We start from the raw sequence: 16,503 nt of genomic DNA, 5'->3' as shown, positions 1-16,503 counted from the left end.
GGTTATAACCCTTTTATTCGTTTATGGGCTGGAGAGCGATTTTAACAAAGTGGTCCATTGCCTCTAGGCAAGGTGAAGAGTCTGTGTGTATTTATGTCAGTGTGTGTTTGTGTGAGCAGGTGATTCTGAGACCAGAATAAAATGGACTATCGTTTTGAACATTCCAGCTCCTCTATGTAGCATTCTAGAGCTACCGCTAAGCCTTTGGCTGTTGTGTGGAGAGGAGGGTTATGTAAGAGTGTGTGTGGTCACACTTTGATTTTCTATACAGGTGTGCTTGTTGGTAGGTAAACATTGACACAAAACACATGCGTCTGTGGAGATGTGTGTGTGTGTGTTTCGCCTTTTTTTTTTTATAATACATGGGTGTGTATTGGATAGAGAGAAAGTGTGTGTGTGAGAGAGAGAGAGAGAGAGAGAGAGAGAGAGAGAGAGAGAGAGAGAGAGAGATTGATAGACTAATAGCTCGATTAATAAATGCACAGCCAGCCAGCCAGTGAGAAAGAGAGGGAGATTGACAGGGAGACCAACAGCCAGAGAGAGACAGATTGGAAGAGAGAGAGAGAGATTGGAGGAGAGATAGAGAGTGAGTGAGATGGATTGAGAGAAAGAGAGCAAGAGGATGGGGAGAGAGAGAGAGAGCGAGTGTGGAAGTTTGACCGCGGAGGGGTTGTAAATGGGATCTCATCTGACACAGACAGTTTCATCAATAATGCAGTGTTGCCTTTTGCCCATGCCGCCTGGCGAGTAGGATAGCAGCGCAGGGATACAGAGCCAGTAGGTTAGCAGCACCGCGATTCAGAGCTTGGAAGACCACTTAAGGAAGGAGAGGATCGCAGTGTCTCACCAAGGGTGAGGCACCCACCTTGGGTGCCTCATCACCCTGCGTATTATCCCCAGAACGCCCTTCGCCAGTGCACAGATTAACCCCAGAGACAGACGGAGACAGAGGGATACAAAGGGGGGGGAGGAGAGAGTTAGCTTTCTACTCTTTCTTTGAAGAAAGAAAACAACACCTCTGCCCTGGATTTGGTTTTGTGTCCGTTTTTTTTTGTGTCTCTTTATTCTCTCTTCAAATTTATATAATCTGTTTTATGGGATGATATAACAGAAATGAAGGCAAAAGGAAAAAAAGATTGAGAGGGATAGAGAGGAACGGGTGGTGGAGAGAGGTTGAGAGGTTGAGAGCTGGAGAGAGCGAGCAAGAGTGCACGTGAGAGACAGAGAGCAAGCACATGCAAGCACTCACACATGCACACACACACACATGCACACACAAACAAACACACACACACACACACACACACACACACACACACACACACACACACACACACACACACACACACGCACACACAAACAAACAGTGTGTACCTGATTTTTCCCTCCTTTGACAGTTCGTGCGGCGGGTCATCACACAGCAGCCGCGAGTCTCCCTCCAGAATGTAGACACATACACACTCCTGTAACATGAGCCCACGCACACACACACACACACACACACACACACACACACACACACACACACACACACACACACACACACACACACACACAAACAAAGTTTCACATTAATCACATTTCAATTCATTGTACCAGGGATGACCTTATATTCATTTGGGAGAGAGTCTTGGACTGCGTTTCTCAGTGTGTGACAGGGCTGGGACATTAGCTTTTGCCACTCTGAATATTAAGAGGTGTGTTTTTCCGGTAACACATCAAGGTAATTTACGAGTTCAGCTTGTTTCTTTTGTATGTGTGTGTGTGTGTGTGTGTGTGTGTGTGTGTGTGCATTTGTGTATGTGTTTTTGTGTGTTAGTGTATGTGTGTGTGTCTGTGTCAGTGGGTGTGTACCGTGCTGGGAAGCAATTCCTGTACGCTGTCTCGGAGGGCATCTCGTAGCGAGCGAACATTGACGACCGCTGCCAACCGCAGCAAAGCATCCTGGGAAGAAAGACAAACATTGAACAGTTTTCCACCTGGCTGACACAGTTCCCAGAGGTCTGCGTGCTCATGGTATAAATGTCCGGGGTTGAAACCTGTCAGGCCTCTGGGCATTAATATTCTTACCACAACATTTATATAGCACCTGACATTTGTCAGAACTTCATTTTTGCATGTTTAGAGATGTCTGGGAAAAACAACTGTGTCCCAGGGTAAATCTATGTCAAAGGAAGCCAATTCGCAGCAATCGCTATGTTTTGGATGAACCCTCATGTCTAAAAGTGTCTCATGTTTGCTCAGTTCATATTCCATTGAGTGGACTGCCAGTGTTTCGCTGTCCTGTTGTCCCCTGGCAGATGGGTCTACTCCTAACCAATGTATCCTTCCACATTAAATCCATCTTTTTAAAACATGAAATCATTTCAATTATGCAGGGATTTGCCCAATTAGACACAATGTATTCAAAAAGTTAAAAAAGTTAAATTGAATAAGCATGAATCTAGTGATTTAGTGTTATTTAGACACTTTCTAGCTTCACAGTCAAACATCAGCTTGGATTGGAATTGTAGAGCCCTTTAACCCAAACAGTTTCTATCCCTTCAGCGGTTGACTGATTACAAAGGTCCCAAAGGTCAAAACAATTATATGTGCCAAAGCAGAAATAAAAATGATATTTCCTCATCATAGCCAGCCTGCCAGCATCACAAAAGTTTCATAAAAACAATTTTATCTGAAGTGAGATGGCACAGTTTGAAGATTTGTTTGAATGGATGCATTGATTGCACTTGTACAAGGCCGAATATCATCAAGAAAACACACATTGGGTGAACAAATGCGGTGGCGGCCCGAGGAGGGTGAGACTCAGCCGGCAGGGACGCCAGTGATAAGGTTGTTCCGGCGTTGATGAGTGGATCAATGCACAGGCTGCCTGGGCTGAGCCTAGGGGCCCCCTCTCACATGGGCCCTGCAGTTTCCTCCCCAAAGATATATTCATACACCTAGTAAAGGAAAACATTGAATGCCATTCAATCTGGAGATCCCCTTGGTCTGAAAAAGGCTGCTTACCATTTGATTATGTTTACACCTTTATGAAAATATTAAAGAAAAGAAGAAGCAGGAAGAAATCTAGGAAGATTCCATAACCCACTTGATATTTCGTTCATTTGGTGATTAGTTCTGTTTAATTGAGGCTGGAAGGAAATCATCAGGTTTCTCTCTGATTTCTCTAGTGTGTTGAACATTCAACAGGATGTGTCTGCTGTCTTCCAATTTGTTGCAATTGTGTTCTTTTCTATGTCTCTGGTTAATTACAATCTGTAATGTGTGCTTTATTAATTAATTTTTACAAAAAGTACAACCCAGGGACATGCTATTACATCTCAGACCCAACTTCTGAACTAGCGAGTGGATTTGGTTGTAAATGTCAGCCCCCAGACTCAGATTAAGTCAAATACGTTCAGGTAGACATGTTAAAGAGGGGCTTTTCTAACGTACAGCATGTAAGCATGGCCTTTATGTGACTTGATGCTGCAAGCCAGACCCAACTCGACTGTAATGCTAATCACAGTCACACACATTGGTATTAAAGACCACAGATCAGTCTCCTGACTGTATTTGCTGGGATTTTCTGATCCGATGACAGACCAAGTCAGAAAAAATAGGCCTCTAAAAGGTACAGCATCATATTAATCGTCCTAGGACATTTAATGGAAAAGCGGGGGAGATTAGGAGTCTCATCCTTATCTGTTATCATGCCGCTCATTCCTTTCAACGGACGGTCTGCTTCTACAGTTGCAGCTCTAACGACAATAATGCACGTGGAAAATTGCCTAATCAATTCCCTAATTGATTCAGCAATGAATGTTGTCTACAATTACCTAATTGAATCACTGGCTCTGCACCATAAAGAATGACTTGACCAGCGGGGTGATAAAGAGACTGGGCCTTGTGCTGTTTCAGGCGACTGCACGACTCGGGCAGCCAAGACATAACAGATGGTATCTTTCACACACAATCGCTTTCTGGGTGCTCACTAGAGATGTCTTTCTCCTCGCTGCTTCTCATCCACTCCCTGGTATCATTCTCAGCAACCCCTTATGTTTGCTATGTGCTGCTTTAAAGTTTAAAGTGGTGGTAGTGGTGATGTCGATGGTTGTTGTAGTTGTGGTGGTGGTGATGATGGTGGTAACAACGGTGGTGCTAATGGTGGTTGTTGGTGATGATGATGAGGATGGTGATGGTGGTGGTGATGGATGTGGTAGTAGTGGTGGTGGTGGTGGTGGTGATGATGATGAGGATGGTGATGGTGGTGGTGATGGATGTGGTAGTGGTGGTGGTGGTGATGATGATGAGGATGGTGATGGTGGTGGTGATGGATGTGGTAGTGGTGGTGGTGGTGGTGGTGATGATGGAGGTGGTGGTGGCGGTGATGGTGGTAGCAGCACTATTCAGTGTATGAAGGTTGGTCGAAGAAATGCAACGACGGAAGAGGAAGAGCAGGGAGGATTCATCTCATGCCCGAGTATGCTGTGTTTGTTATTACATATGAATAGATTACATTAAATATGATTATCTTTGATCACTCAATCAGCCTGCAAGAGTGCTGCTATAATGAAATTGGAGCTCTGCCAGAACTTTTTTCAGATATGTGTGCCTATGTGTGTGTGTGTGTGGTATGCATGAGCACACAAATGCGCAGTAGCGCATTTGTGCGTGCGTTTGTGACCAAGAGAGAGAAAACAACAGCTTGAGTTCTCAACAAAAATCTGAATCTAAAGACTTCAAATCCCTTCTTCAATGTTTGTTTAGAATTCAATATGAATTACAGGACAAGCAAAATGTCTGATAAGCCTTCATGTATTATCGAAAAACATGGACACAATAGAGCCCACACTGTTGATTGTATGTTGTGCGTGTGTGTGTGTGTGTGTGTGTGTGTCATGATTGAGTCTGTGTGCATTCCCATTGCCGTTAGATGTATGGACTGCTAAATGTCAGATTGTGTCATTTGACCTTTCCCAATCATCCTCTGTCATAAACCTCTAACCATCTGTTATATTAATTCACCTGTCACCCCTCCCCACACCCTCCCACCTACCCCCAACTACACTACACACAAGCACATACACACATGGACACAGAAAGAGAGAGAGAGAGAGAGAGAGAGAGAGAGAGAGAGAGAGAGAGAGAGATAATAGGCCTGCTTATTGAACCATTCATCGACCCACTATACACCTACATAAAACAGAGATGCTAGAAATGATAGCAGAGCAATCAGGAACATGGACCCAGTTCATTTCTTGCTGCAGGCACGGTGCAAAATAGCCTATTTTCATATTAAATCCCGTCCAAAGCTGCCGTTTTTCTGTGTTTTTTTCTGTTGCGTTTTACAGCATGCAATTTAATTTCAGTAATAGTTTTGTATGCTTACATACAGATGATTAGTATGGTCCTCATGGAAGTTATTTTGCTTTTGGTATTAGAGGGGAACATTTGGTTTTAGGTGATTTAGGTGAAAGCTTTTATGGTAATTGACATATACCACATAGAAATGGATGCCTATCCCATAACCATATTAATATTAATACTCACATTCATATTCAACCTGTTCTCTCGTTCACTGTCTCTCTGGTTGTCATGTTACATTTCTTTGGGAGGATTTGCCCATCCAAACCATGGAGCTACAGCTCCATGACCGAAGCGGCCCTGTCTATTCAGATGCTATTCGACATCTTTCAGTTGAAAGGAGAAGCAGTGAATCAATAATGCTTTGCACATCTGGTTAATCTCACTTATTTATTGTTGTATTCACTGTTTTTTTTTTTGTCCTTAAACCTTTCTCACACTTTCTTTGAATTAACTAATACACTTTGAATCCAAAGGGTTTTATTGGCATGAGAAATGTAAATTTTCAAAGCCGGTCAAATCAAATAAGATACAAAAATCCTGAAAACATAACTTTGAAGAATTAAATACAATGCTTTAATAATGTCTTTCTCTCTCTCTCCCCCTCCTCTTCAAGTCTGCCTGTTCCGTCCTTGTGGAAGCTGCCTTGAACCATCCCTCTTGCCCGCACCCCTCCGCTCCCTCTCCCGTCTGTTGTCCTAATGCCATTAGACTCTTCTAATCACCCTGAGTGCTGCTGTTGAAGGGCACCTGGGATCACCATGCCTAAACACACCTCCTTCATCTCCACCCTTTATCTATGACTCTCTCTCTCCCTCTCCCTGTCGGGCCTCGCTCTCCCTCCGCCGTCCGCATTGGCTGTCCTCCTCTGTCGAGGCGGGCTGACGGAGGCATTGTCCTGGATGAGATAGGTCAGCCTCATGATCGTTCAGACGGGCCTTTGTTTGTTTGACATTTAGCCGCCTGGCTCGGTGGGATTATAATTGTCAGGGAAAACGATAGAAAATGTTGTGGATTTAATTACTGGTTATACATATGAAATCATTTTAATATGTATTTATTTAATTAATGTTTATGTATATATTGAATAATGTATTACTTTTTTATTTATTCATCTTTTGTTGACATATTTGATTAAGATTGGATCAGGTTTTCATGCTTTTTTATATTCATGGTTACAACTCTAGCAGGGTTTAAGTGACACATTTGCATTGCTCAAGTGCATGCTCCTCTCCCCTAAAAGAGCTTTTGTCACTTAGGCTTCAATGAGCCACTTACGACCAGTCCCCAGGCAGCGGATGAGTATCCTCACTAGCAGAGGGATGGTCCAGTGGACAGCCCGACGTTTTAATAGTAAACTAGTGTTTTGTCAAGAAAAAAATCGATGGTACAAAATATGGAATCTTTGGCAGCAAAAAAAGCACATGAAAAGCATGAAACGCAAATGTTAATGGAAGTGTATCAGTCCATCTGTGATTTGGGGCCGCAAAAGACAGAAATCTTGGAATACAAATCATGATGTTTATACTACGATTCAGAGTGATATAATTCTCGTGTGGCATAGCTTGCTATTAAATAGTTAGTAACAAACTGAAACTTGCACAGTTTGAAACTATGGCATTCTGCTTATAACAAAAGTGTTTAATATTCTTGTTGAGATGCATGGCGAGAGCAAGGGTGAGATGAATGAAATTCAGCCAGAGTCTATCGTGAGTTAAGGCAATTAGCCTGGATAGCTCCCAGCTAATTGTGCAGAGGTCTTATCCTCCTCAATGTTGCCTACTCTAATCTGTTAAACCCAGAAAACAATCTGATCTGGATTTCAAACAGTCTACCAGCCGACCTTCAGCAAGCACAATGTCGATAGACGGCATTGCATGAAAAATGAAGGAAATGCCCCAAAAAACCTATCCATGATAATTATTCTGTCAGGAAACACTCATTAACTCCTTTCATTTCTTATTCATTTAGATAAACCATTTAACATGCTCCATCAGCTGTGCGTTGGTCCATTCTTTATACAAGCTAAGTACTAAGTCAGGGACAGTTTTAACTGTATTAATCCTTAAGTGTTTGCAGTTAATGTACAGCTGATCGATGCTCATCGACTTATGGTGTTTGTAAATCAGTGGCAACAGGTGTGTGGTGAGATTCTCATGCACATACAGACCACAAAACCAGATACACGTGCACACACAACACACACACACACACACACACACACACACACACACACACACACACACACACACACACACACACACACACACACACACACACACACACACACACACACAGGAAGGGAGGGGAGGCTGTAGAGTTGCTGTGGGTCCTGGCTGTTATTCCAACAGAGCCGGGTCTCCAGTAGCATCACTAACAAACTGGAGACACATGCACTGTAGAATACAGCCAGGCCTTGTAGAGTAGCTCCCGCGACACACACACACACACACACACACACACACACATACATGCACACAGGTGCACGTGCCCACACATGGGAGATGGTAATCATGAGTTAGGTTGCCATGGAAATTATAAGGATTACTTCTTTATAGAACGTACTAGAGCAGCAGCGCTTTTGCTATTATTAACCAATGGCTTTGTATGAATGCTTGTGTGTGTGTGCACGCATGTGTGTGCATCATTGAAATTTACAGGGGGTCGATAATGTGCAGTTTCCATTAAACCGAGGAAACTGAAGAGAAAAAATATTAATGTTCCAACAGGATGAATCCCTTCAAGTGAATGAGAGCACAGCAGAGAGGACAAGAGGGAGGGAGAGAGAGACACTGACAGAGACAGAGAGAAATTGACATCCTACACACGTCAACTCAATCCCACAGGTAAAGCAAGCTGTCTGCCAAGGAAATTGACACATCACTCAGTGGAAGTGTAAAGATGAAACAGAATGAGAGAGATAATGACAAAGAGAGAGAGTGTGAAAGAGAGGGAGAGAGTGAGAGAGAGAGAAGGAGAGATAGAGAGAGAACGATAATAGATAGAGAGATACAGCGAGAATACGTTATTTAGATTTTTCTGATCAGCTTCATATATCGAGATTGACCTGCGATGATGAAGTCCCCGTGGCGCCCAGAGGGTGAAATGAGGGGCGCTAAATCGTCCTTTGTCTCATAAACGATCCACTCCCACCCCCCCCCCCCACCTCCCACCCACACTCCCTGGACAAAACACAACTAACCTTTAGCTGTACTTCTGCTGCAGACATTTGCATATTAAACAGTGATGAAAGAACCGCGTTCCAGTTCTTCAGCTGCATGTTGATGCAGTTGCGACTGTGTTTCAAAGAACAGGTGGAAGAAGAGCGCATGAAAGGGACAACAAAAAACACTAACCGTCTATACCAGGAGAAGCTACAGTAAACGGGGGCTTAAAGCGGAGATAGGGAGTTTCTCCACATAAGCCCCCCCCCCCTCCCCCCCCCCGTAATCAGAGTGAACCGCAGGTCTTGTGTGGCTTCCCTCCTTCACCTTTGCGGCAAGGCGGGGCTCTCTGGCGCCCCTGTCAACACTGACACTTAAACACTCGCTGTGCAGTTGGAATTGCCAATGATTCCCATGTGAGGTCCGGCCTCCCTTCACGAAATGCCAGGGAAAGGGTCAACCAAGGCTGTTTAAAGAACGCACAGGGAAGGCTATCTCAGCGGGCGTAGTGGAGCACATGAGGAGCCAGCGATGGGGGGAGTGTGAGGGCGTCAGAGTATTGGGGGCCAGGCTTTACCATGGTCCCTATCATTATTCACCAGCGTCATTGTATTGTCACGCTCAGTGCTCATCTCCACGTCTCATTTCATCTCTCCATTTTCGCCCCTTTCTTGTTCTTTTTAACCATTTGTTTCACATGTCCATCTCTCTATCCATCTCTTTTTCTCTCTCTCTCCCCACTCTGTCCCCAGGTCTCTCTCTCTCTCTCTCTCTCTCAGCCCACTCTGTCCCCAGGTCTCTCTCTCTCCCCACTCTGTCTCCAGGTCTCTCTTTCTTTCTTTCTCTCTCTCTCTCTCTCACTCTCTCTCTCTCTCTCCCCACTCTGTCCCCTGGTCTCTCCCTCTCCGTCCCCAGGTGTATCACTCTGTCCCCAGGTCTCTCCCTCTCTGTCCCCCGGTCTCTCCCTCTCCGTCCCCAGGTGTATCACTCTGTCCCCCGGTCTCTCCCTCTCTGTCCCCCTGCCTCTCGGCTGCAGGTGTTTGACGACAGGCAGACTGTCGTCATTCGGCTGCTGGTTCTATTTCAATCCGACACTCGTGTTCCAGAGCACACGCCCACATGATCTCACCGTTCTCCCAGCTCCATGTCTCGCTCTTCCTCTCCCTTTATCCATATGTCTCTCACTCATCATCTCCCTCATTCTCTCTATCTCTCTCTCTCTCTCTATCTGCTTTTCTCTCACTCATTCTCTTTCTCTCTCTCTCTCTATCTGTTTTTCTCTCACTCATTCTCTCTCTCTCTATACGTTTTTTCTCTCAATCATTCTTTCTCGGTCTCTATCCGAATGTCTCTCACTCATTCTCTCTCTCCCTCTTTATCCATTCATCTGGACGTTTTTCTCTCCATCACTCGTCTCTGCAGCAGTCAGACATGAGTGAACATAATCGCGCACATGCTCATACACACACACACGGCCATTCCCTATTTTAGTGCTTATTTGTTTTGGTTTTAACCCAAGGGCCCCTACACCCTACTCCAACTACTGTTTAACACTTAACTGAGTGAACACCTGCGTCGGTGTGTGTGTGTGTCTGTGTGTGTGTTTGTGTGTTTCTCTCAGGGTGTATTTGGTGTGATTGTCCTTCAAAGCATGCTTCAAACCTTCGCCAAAAAAGGTAAGTAGGCTGCATCCGTTGAATACAATTATGTATTATGTTCCTCCTATGGTTTAAAATCCCCCAACAGGTACAAATACAACGACTGTGTGTGTGTGTGTGTGTGTGTGTGTGTGTGTGTGTGTGTGTGTGTGTGTGTGTGTGTTGGTTATGCTGTATGTGTGCAGTATTTCATTGTTCAATGGTAGAATGCATTTCCTTTCAAACATTCCAGTGGGAACTTGCCTGCTTATCTCTTCAGGAACACACTCACATTTGCACAACCGTACACACACACACACACACACACACACACACACACACACACACACACACACACACACACACGCACATGCACACACACACACGCACATCGCCCTCTGCTCCTCTGCTGTCCTATTTAATATGTTACCTGGGGGTCACCTTGGGCAGAGTGTGTACATGTTTGGACGGGGGAGACGGTGGAACAGAGGGCAGCGGGAGGAGAGCTTGACGGATGGATGCTTGTCTGGATGAGAGAGGTGCGAACAGGTCAGAGGAGACGGGATGGCTTAAGGGAACTGTGTGCAGAGGTAGCCATGAAAGTGTCCCTCCAACGTCTCTCTAGCAATGTGATGTCAATGCAGGCCCAGAAGCACGTCACAGAAGGCAATGCTCATGCATAGAACATGAGGGAGCCCGGAGCCATCCAAAAAGTGTTGTCTGACTTGTGAAAAAGTCCACTGGTGCCTTTCTTAAAAGGAGATGCATACACGGCACTCATTAGGAGTTGACAACGTGTTCGATCAAATACTATAATCATAATAAACTGGTTATAATCAATCCATGACCTCATGACCCCGAATAATAATTAGAGGTCATGGGTGGAGGGCACACCTAACTACAGCCATACAGTGGTGACTCACTTGACTATCCTCACATAACCCCCTTTTTAAAATATACTGCATATTGTTAGCCCTCAAGACATTAATTATATTGAAACAATTATCACTTTGGCCCCACCAGCATACACATTATTTAGATCCAGTCCAGGAACCACTAATTATAAACGACTGAAGAGGGTTAATTCATTGAGGTGTGGTGAGTAAGTGCATCATGTGGTGCCTTGACAATTAAAAATAAATAAATTGCCAGTTTAAATGTTAAGCTTTAATGAGGCACAATAAAAGGTTAATTCCTAAGCATCTACATGCTAATTTGACAGCTAAAATCAGCATCTATCCATTTAAATAAACAGTACGTGTAGAACTTCCCATGAATCTAAATGTTGTTTTGGGCTTTTATGATGATGTTTTCAGTTTCTGCAGCCCATTGGCTTTTCTCTGTTGCTATAGTTATTGAACATAGATGATTTATGAACTGCATTTTACACAAATATTTTTCCACTGATATGAAAAGGTGGTTGGCCTGAGGGGGGGGGGGGGGGGGAGCCACTGGAAGATGAGGTTGCACGGGTGAAGACAGGAAGGAGAGAAGGTAGGTGGGTCGAGGTAGGTATGGAGGAAACTAAAGTTGGAGGACGAGATGAGAGAGAGAGAGAGAGAGAGAGAGAGAGAGAGAGAGTAAGAGAGAGAGAGAGAGAGAGAGAGAGAGAGAGAGGGATGAAGAGAGTGCTGACTAATTCAGGTGTAAGGATTTTTGCCACGGACAGAGTAGACTGCTCAGCAAGCCACTCTATCCGGCTGAACATAAATTACTGTGATCCATCCACATGTGCCCACACAGACACACACACACACACACACACACACACACACACACACACACACACACACACACACACACACACACACACACACACACACGCGTACATAGACACACACACACACACACACACACAAACACACAGTACTTACAATCAATTAAACAACTGAACACACTCTGTTTTAAAACCACATGTTGACGTGCTGACGTAGGACTCTGCTTGGCTCTGCGAGGCCCTGGGAGAAAGTGGTGGGGCGGTGGGTCTTCTGAAAGCAGCAACAAACAGGGGGAAAGGGCCTCTCTGTGAGCAGCGTGTCCTGTAGGCTTATTGTCTTATTGTGTCCTGTGACCGTGTCATCATCAGGATGTGCGTCTGTGTGTTGTGTTCCACGTTATTGTTGTTGCTCAGCTTCCTGCCGGCCGGGTCAAACACTTTGGTTTGTCGAAAGCACGCACACACGCCACACACACACACACACACACACACACACACACACACTCACACAATCCCATGCATACATGCATGCATACGCAAGAACATACACACACAAATACACACACCAGCCTGCCAACTCTGCTCCACACACACACACTCACACACAGACCCAATATCCTGCCAAACCATGTCCAAGTCCACTTAGTTGATTAGACACAATGTGATTGATATGAGTCTAATTAATACACAGATGACGACTTATCTTCTCAATACATATGCATAAAAGCATAGACACACACACACACACACACACACACACACACACACACACGTTGATAAACAGACACATACACATACAGTATAAGCAATGAATCAAACTTGGCGAAGAGATGGGAAAATGTTTCAAGCAAGTGTTGTATCTCGCCTTGGGTGCCTTATCAGGGCCTTGCAGTAGTTTTCTTTGACTTTGAAAACAGCCTTTTGTCCTCTGTCTGTGTCCTCTGTCTGTGTCATTTGTGTGTGTGTGTGTGTGTGTGTGTGTGTGTGTGCGCGTGTGTGTGTTTGTGATTGTGCATGTGTGAGAGTATTTACCTTATATATGAGTCGATTCTTACTTGTGTTAGAATGTGCACACATTTGTGAATAGTTTTATCTAAAGAGCCAAAGGAACGTTTCAACCATTCTAATGGGCTGAATGGTGTGGTTGAAACACTCATTAACATTTTAATAACACAATTTCACAGGAAATACTGTCAGCACATTTCTTTATACTATACTATATTTATTAAAATATTTTAAAAACATTTCAATTATCTCAAACCCTCCAGAAACAGCTGGTCAAAACCAGAAGATAGTTTCACTTGAAAACACCCACACACACACACACACACACACACACTCACTTAAAAAGAGAATAACTCTTCCAGAATGCTGCCGAAGGGACAAATGTGATGAGGTGGGAGTACAAAAATGTAATTTGGCTGTGAAAAGAGCGTATACAAGGAATTAAAAGAGCAGACAGTTGGGTGAGAGTGAGAGGTGCATGTAGAGTCCACAGAGTGGAATCAGCCTTTTATTTCAAGAGAGCATATAGAGCACAACACCGCATTGCAGAAATCACACACGCACGCACACACACACACACACACACACACACACACACACACACACACACACACACACACACACACACACACACACACACACACACACACACACACACACACACACACACACACCCTAGCCTAGCTGTAACCCTGATCAAAGCACTGAGAGATCCCGGGTGTTCACCGTCCACAGCCAGCCGGGTCAGAGGTCAGAGTGGACGATATGAAGGGCCGTGGGGCAAGCTTTGAGAAATGTCATAAAAATAGTCCTAAGAGCTGCGCTTTATCCCAGCGGGAATAAGAGGTCGTAGAGATAAGTCAGAGAGAGAGGTGTCAGAGAGAGCGAGAGAGAGAGATAGGAGAGAGGAGAGAGAGAGAGATAAACAGAGAGGAGAGAGAGAGAGATGGGAGAGAGGAGAGAGAGATAAGAGGAGAGGGAGAGATAAGAGAGACGAGGGAGAGAGAGAGAGAGAGAGGAGCGAGAGAGAGGAGAGAGAGAGGAGCAGTGTAGGGGGATGTGTGTGAAAGGCAAACAGGACCACAGGGATGAGACGGCTTGCTGGCAGAGGACGCACAGCTGCACAGGTTATGAAGAGTTGACCTTTATTGAGAGGGCGACTACAAAATAATTGACATTCAGATGCGGACAAGCATTTATTTTTCAGGTGGTATGGGGTGCCATTGTGGAAATTAACATTTGAGATAATTAGAGTTTTTTTTTAATTACTATTTGAATAACAGAGTGGGGTTTTGTCCTTCCCTTAGTGGGGAGAAATGTGATGGTTCTGGCAACACAAGATCAGTGTGTGACAAGTATCTCTGATTACACCCCTGATGGAACACATTCTCATGTTAATAGGGCAGAGTAGAAAATACAAGAGAGGATTAATAAATACACGTGCACACACCCAGCCCGATATAACATGAGATCACACAGCGAGGTGAGGAGGACAGCTATTTAAAATGGGTCCCGTGATTGAAACATGAAACCAAACAGCCTGATGATCTGGTCTGCTGGCAGGGATAGACAGACAAAGGCGGACAAATGTAATGGGATACAAATTTCAATGCAATATATGCAGTCAAAAGACGATGGCAAAACCAACCGCATAAATAAACGCTTCATCTGTGAATCTGTTGCCAGTGTATTTCTGATTTCTTGGCTCAGCCAAAGTAAATGTCAAGTGTATGCTTGGCTTCAGTGGTATAAAAGGGTTTTGTGATAATACTTTGTTCCTTTTATTCATTTGTATGCGCTTAAAATTTGGGAGAGAAATAAATAAATTATAGGAATTCAGTGAGCAAGATTGAGCAAAAGTGGGGGAAGTCAGAGTGAGGGCATGTGCATGTGTGTGTGTGTGTGTGTGTGTGTGTGTGTGTGTGTGTGTGTGTGTATGTGCATGTGTGCGTGTGTGTGCGGGCATCAGTTAGTCAACCTGGCATACGACGACAGTGCTGCCATGGTAACACTGACAAACAGTCCCAAAGAAAATATCCATTTACAGACGGCCCTTCTGTCTACTATTAGGCTAGTCTTGATATCTTCCTGTTGATCGCTCCGTTAGTTTATCTGTCAATCTCTGGGCTTTTGAATTTATCGTCCTCTTCCTCATCTACATCTCTATTGACCTGTCTGCATCTCCATAATATACTATAATATTAATAGTGCTACATTGCTCCTTGCGCTGGCTGGCAGTCTGGTCATTTGTTCTTCATGTCTTACTTTTGGCATTACCAGTATTCAGCTGTAGCTGCTGTCTCCGCTATTTGGTTTAATTAATTGATTGAAAAATAAGCCAAATATCAATATCACAATCAGAGTCAGTCACTTATTCTAGCCGTGTATTTATTTCTAAATTCGTACAGTGTCTGTAATGTTTTATCATTCTGCCAACAGCAGAAACATTACCTTACGCATTCATGTTTTTTTTAACGGAATCTTTCTTAAATTAATACATGAACGGAATTAGAATTTCTTTGAAGCACCTTGAAAAACCCAACCTGCTGAGACAAAGGACCTACACGACCCAAGCTAAAAGACAATTTTCCATTTGTCTGGACCCATGTGTGAAAATGTGGACCTTGCTAGGCTGGCGATAAGCTATTATGTTCGAGGTCAAAGGTTACCGAGAGGTAGTGCTCAGAAGATCACAGGGTCATCGCGCACACTTCCTAAAGCCCCCCCCCCCCCTTCCCCAACTTCCAGCGCAGCATGGGCTACACCCACTTCCACTTGACCTCATGACACACACACACACACACACACACACACACACACAGAAAGTAATAATGTGTTTGGTGAAGTTGCTTCAGCTTTTGCTTTTTCTCTTTCAAAAGTTCTATTCCATTTGAACAACCCTGAGTATTTCATTTTTACAATTAGCATCACAGTCAGAGTTGAGCTTGTTTTACATGTACCAATAAACACAAATTGTAAGCAAATGACACATAGGGTCCTATCTTATCATAGGCCTATATGTTTTAAGTTGTCTTTACCGCAATTTACATGACGAATCAGTGTTTCTGAAGTTGGAGAAGAAAACGCTATTCCATGTGTGAATTATGCCTATTATTTGGCCATAAACTGAGCCATTTGAAGTTTGAAATTCATGTGGTCATGCATCTGTCTCAGCGGAGAATGCAAACACGCTGTCAAAATTTCAACTCGCCAAGTCAAATGCGCTGGGTCTTAAAGGGGATGGCAGGTGGAACTCTCATTGGTTTATTGCACGTTACGCCCAAAATATATGGAGGTAGATTTGTGTCTTTATTATGCAATCAAACAGAATAGGTTTGAGAGCAAAACTTTCCACACTGCAATCAAAAAATAGATTTGAGAGCAAAACTATCGACACTGCAATCAAAAAATGTTTTATTGCAAGAAAAATAAATGTGATTAAAAATGTATTAATGGGAATCCAAAAGTTTTGTTTGCGAATCCAAAAGTTTTGTTTGCGAATCCAAAAGTTTTGTTTGCGAATCCAAAAGTTTTGCTTGCGAATCCAAAAGTTTTGCTTGCTGTTGATCTGAATCTCGTGGGTGGGACCTACGCCGAAAGATGTAAGACACGTCTCTATTGGCCAGTCTCG

At 43.9% G+C, this 16,503-nt stretch overlaps 1 protein-coding gene across 1 annotated transcript in view; it reads right to left on the bottom strand.

Moving 5' to 3' along the window:
* The window catches only part of pde2a (phosphodiesterase 2A), a 73,555-nt gene that overhangs the window by 27,090 nt on the left and 29,962 nt on the right, over positions 1-16,503 (bottom strand). The window contains exons 3-4 of the mRNA XM_084466877.1: positions 1,855-1,944; positions 1,375-1,463 (exon numbers count right to left, since the gene is read on the bottom strand). Coding sequence (XP_084323003.1) covers positions 1,375-1,463; positions 1,855-1,944 — 179 coding nt within the window. The remainder of the gene's footprint in view (positions 1-1,374; positions 1,464-1,854; positions 1,945-16,503) is intronic.

The sequence above is a fragment of the Micromesistius poutassou genome (assembly GCF_964030765.1).
Source record: "Micromesistius poutassou genome assembly, chromosome: 4".
Classification (NCBI taxonomy): domain Eukaryota; kingdom Metazoa; phylum Chordata; class Actinopteri; order Gadiformes; family Gadidae; genus Micromesistius; species Micromesistius poutassou.
Note: the sequence above shows the minus strand (reverse complement) of the source record. Positions and strands in the feature narration are given on the sequence as shown.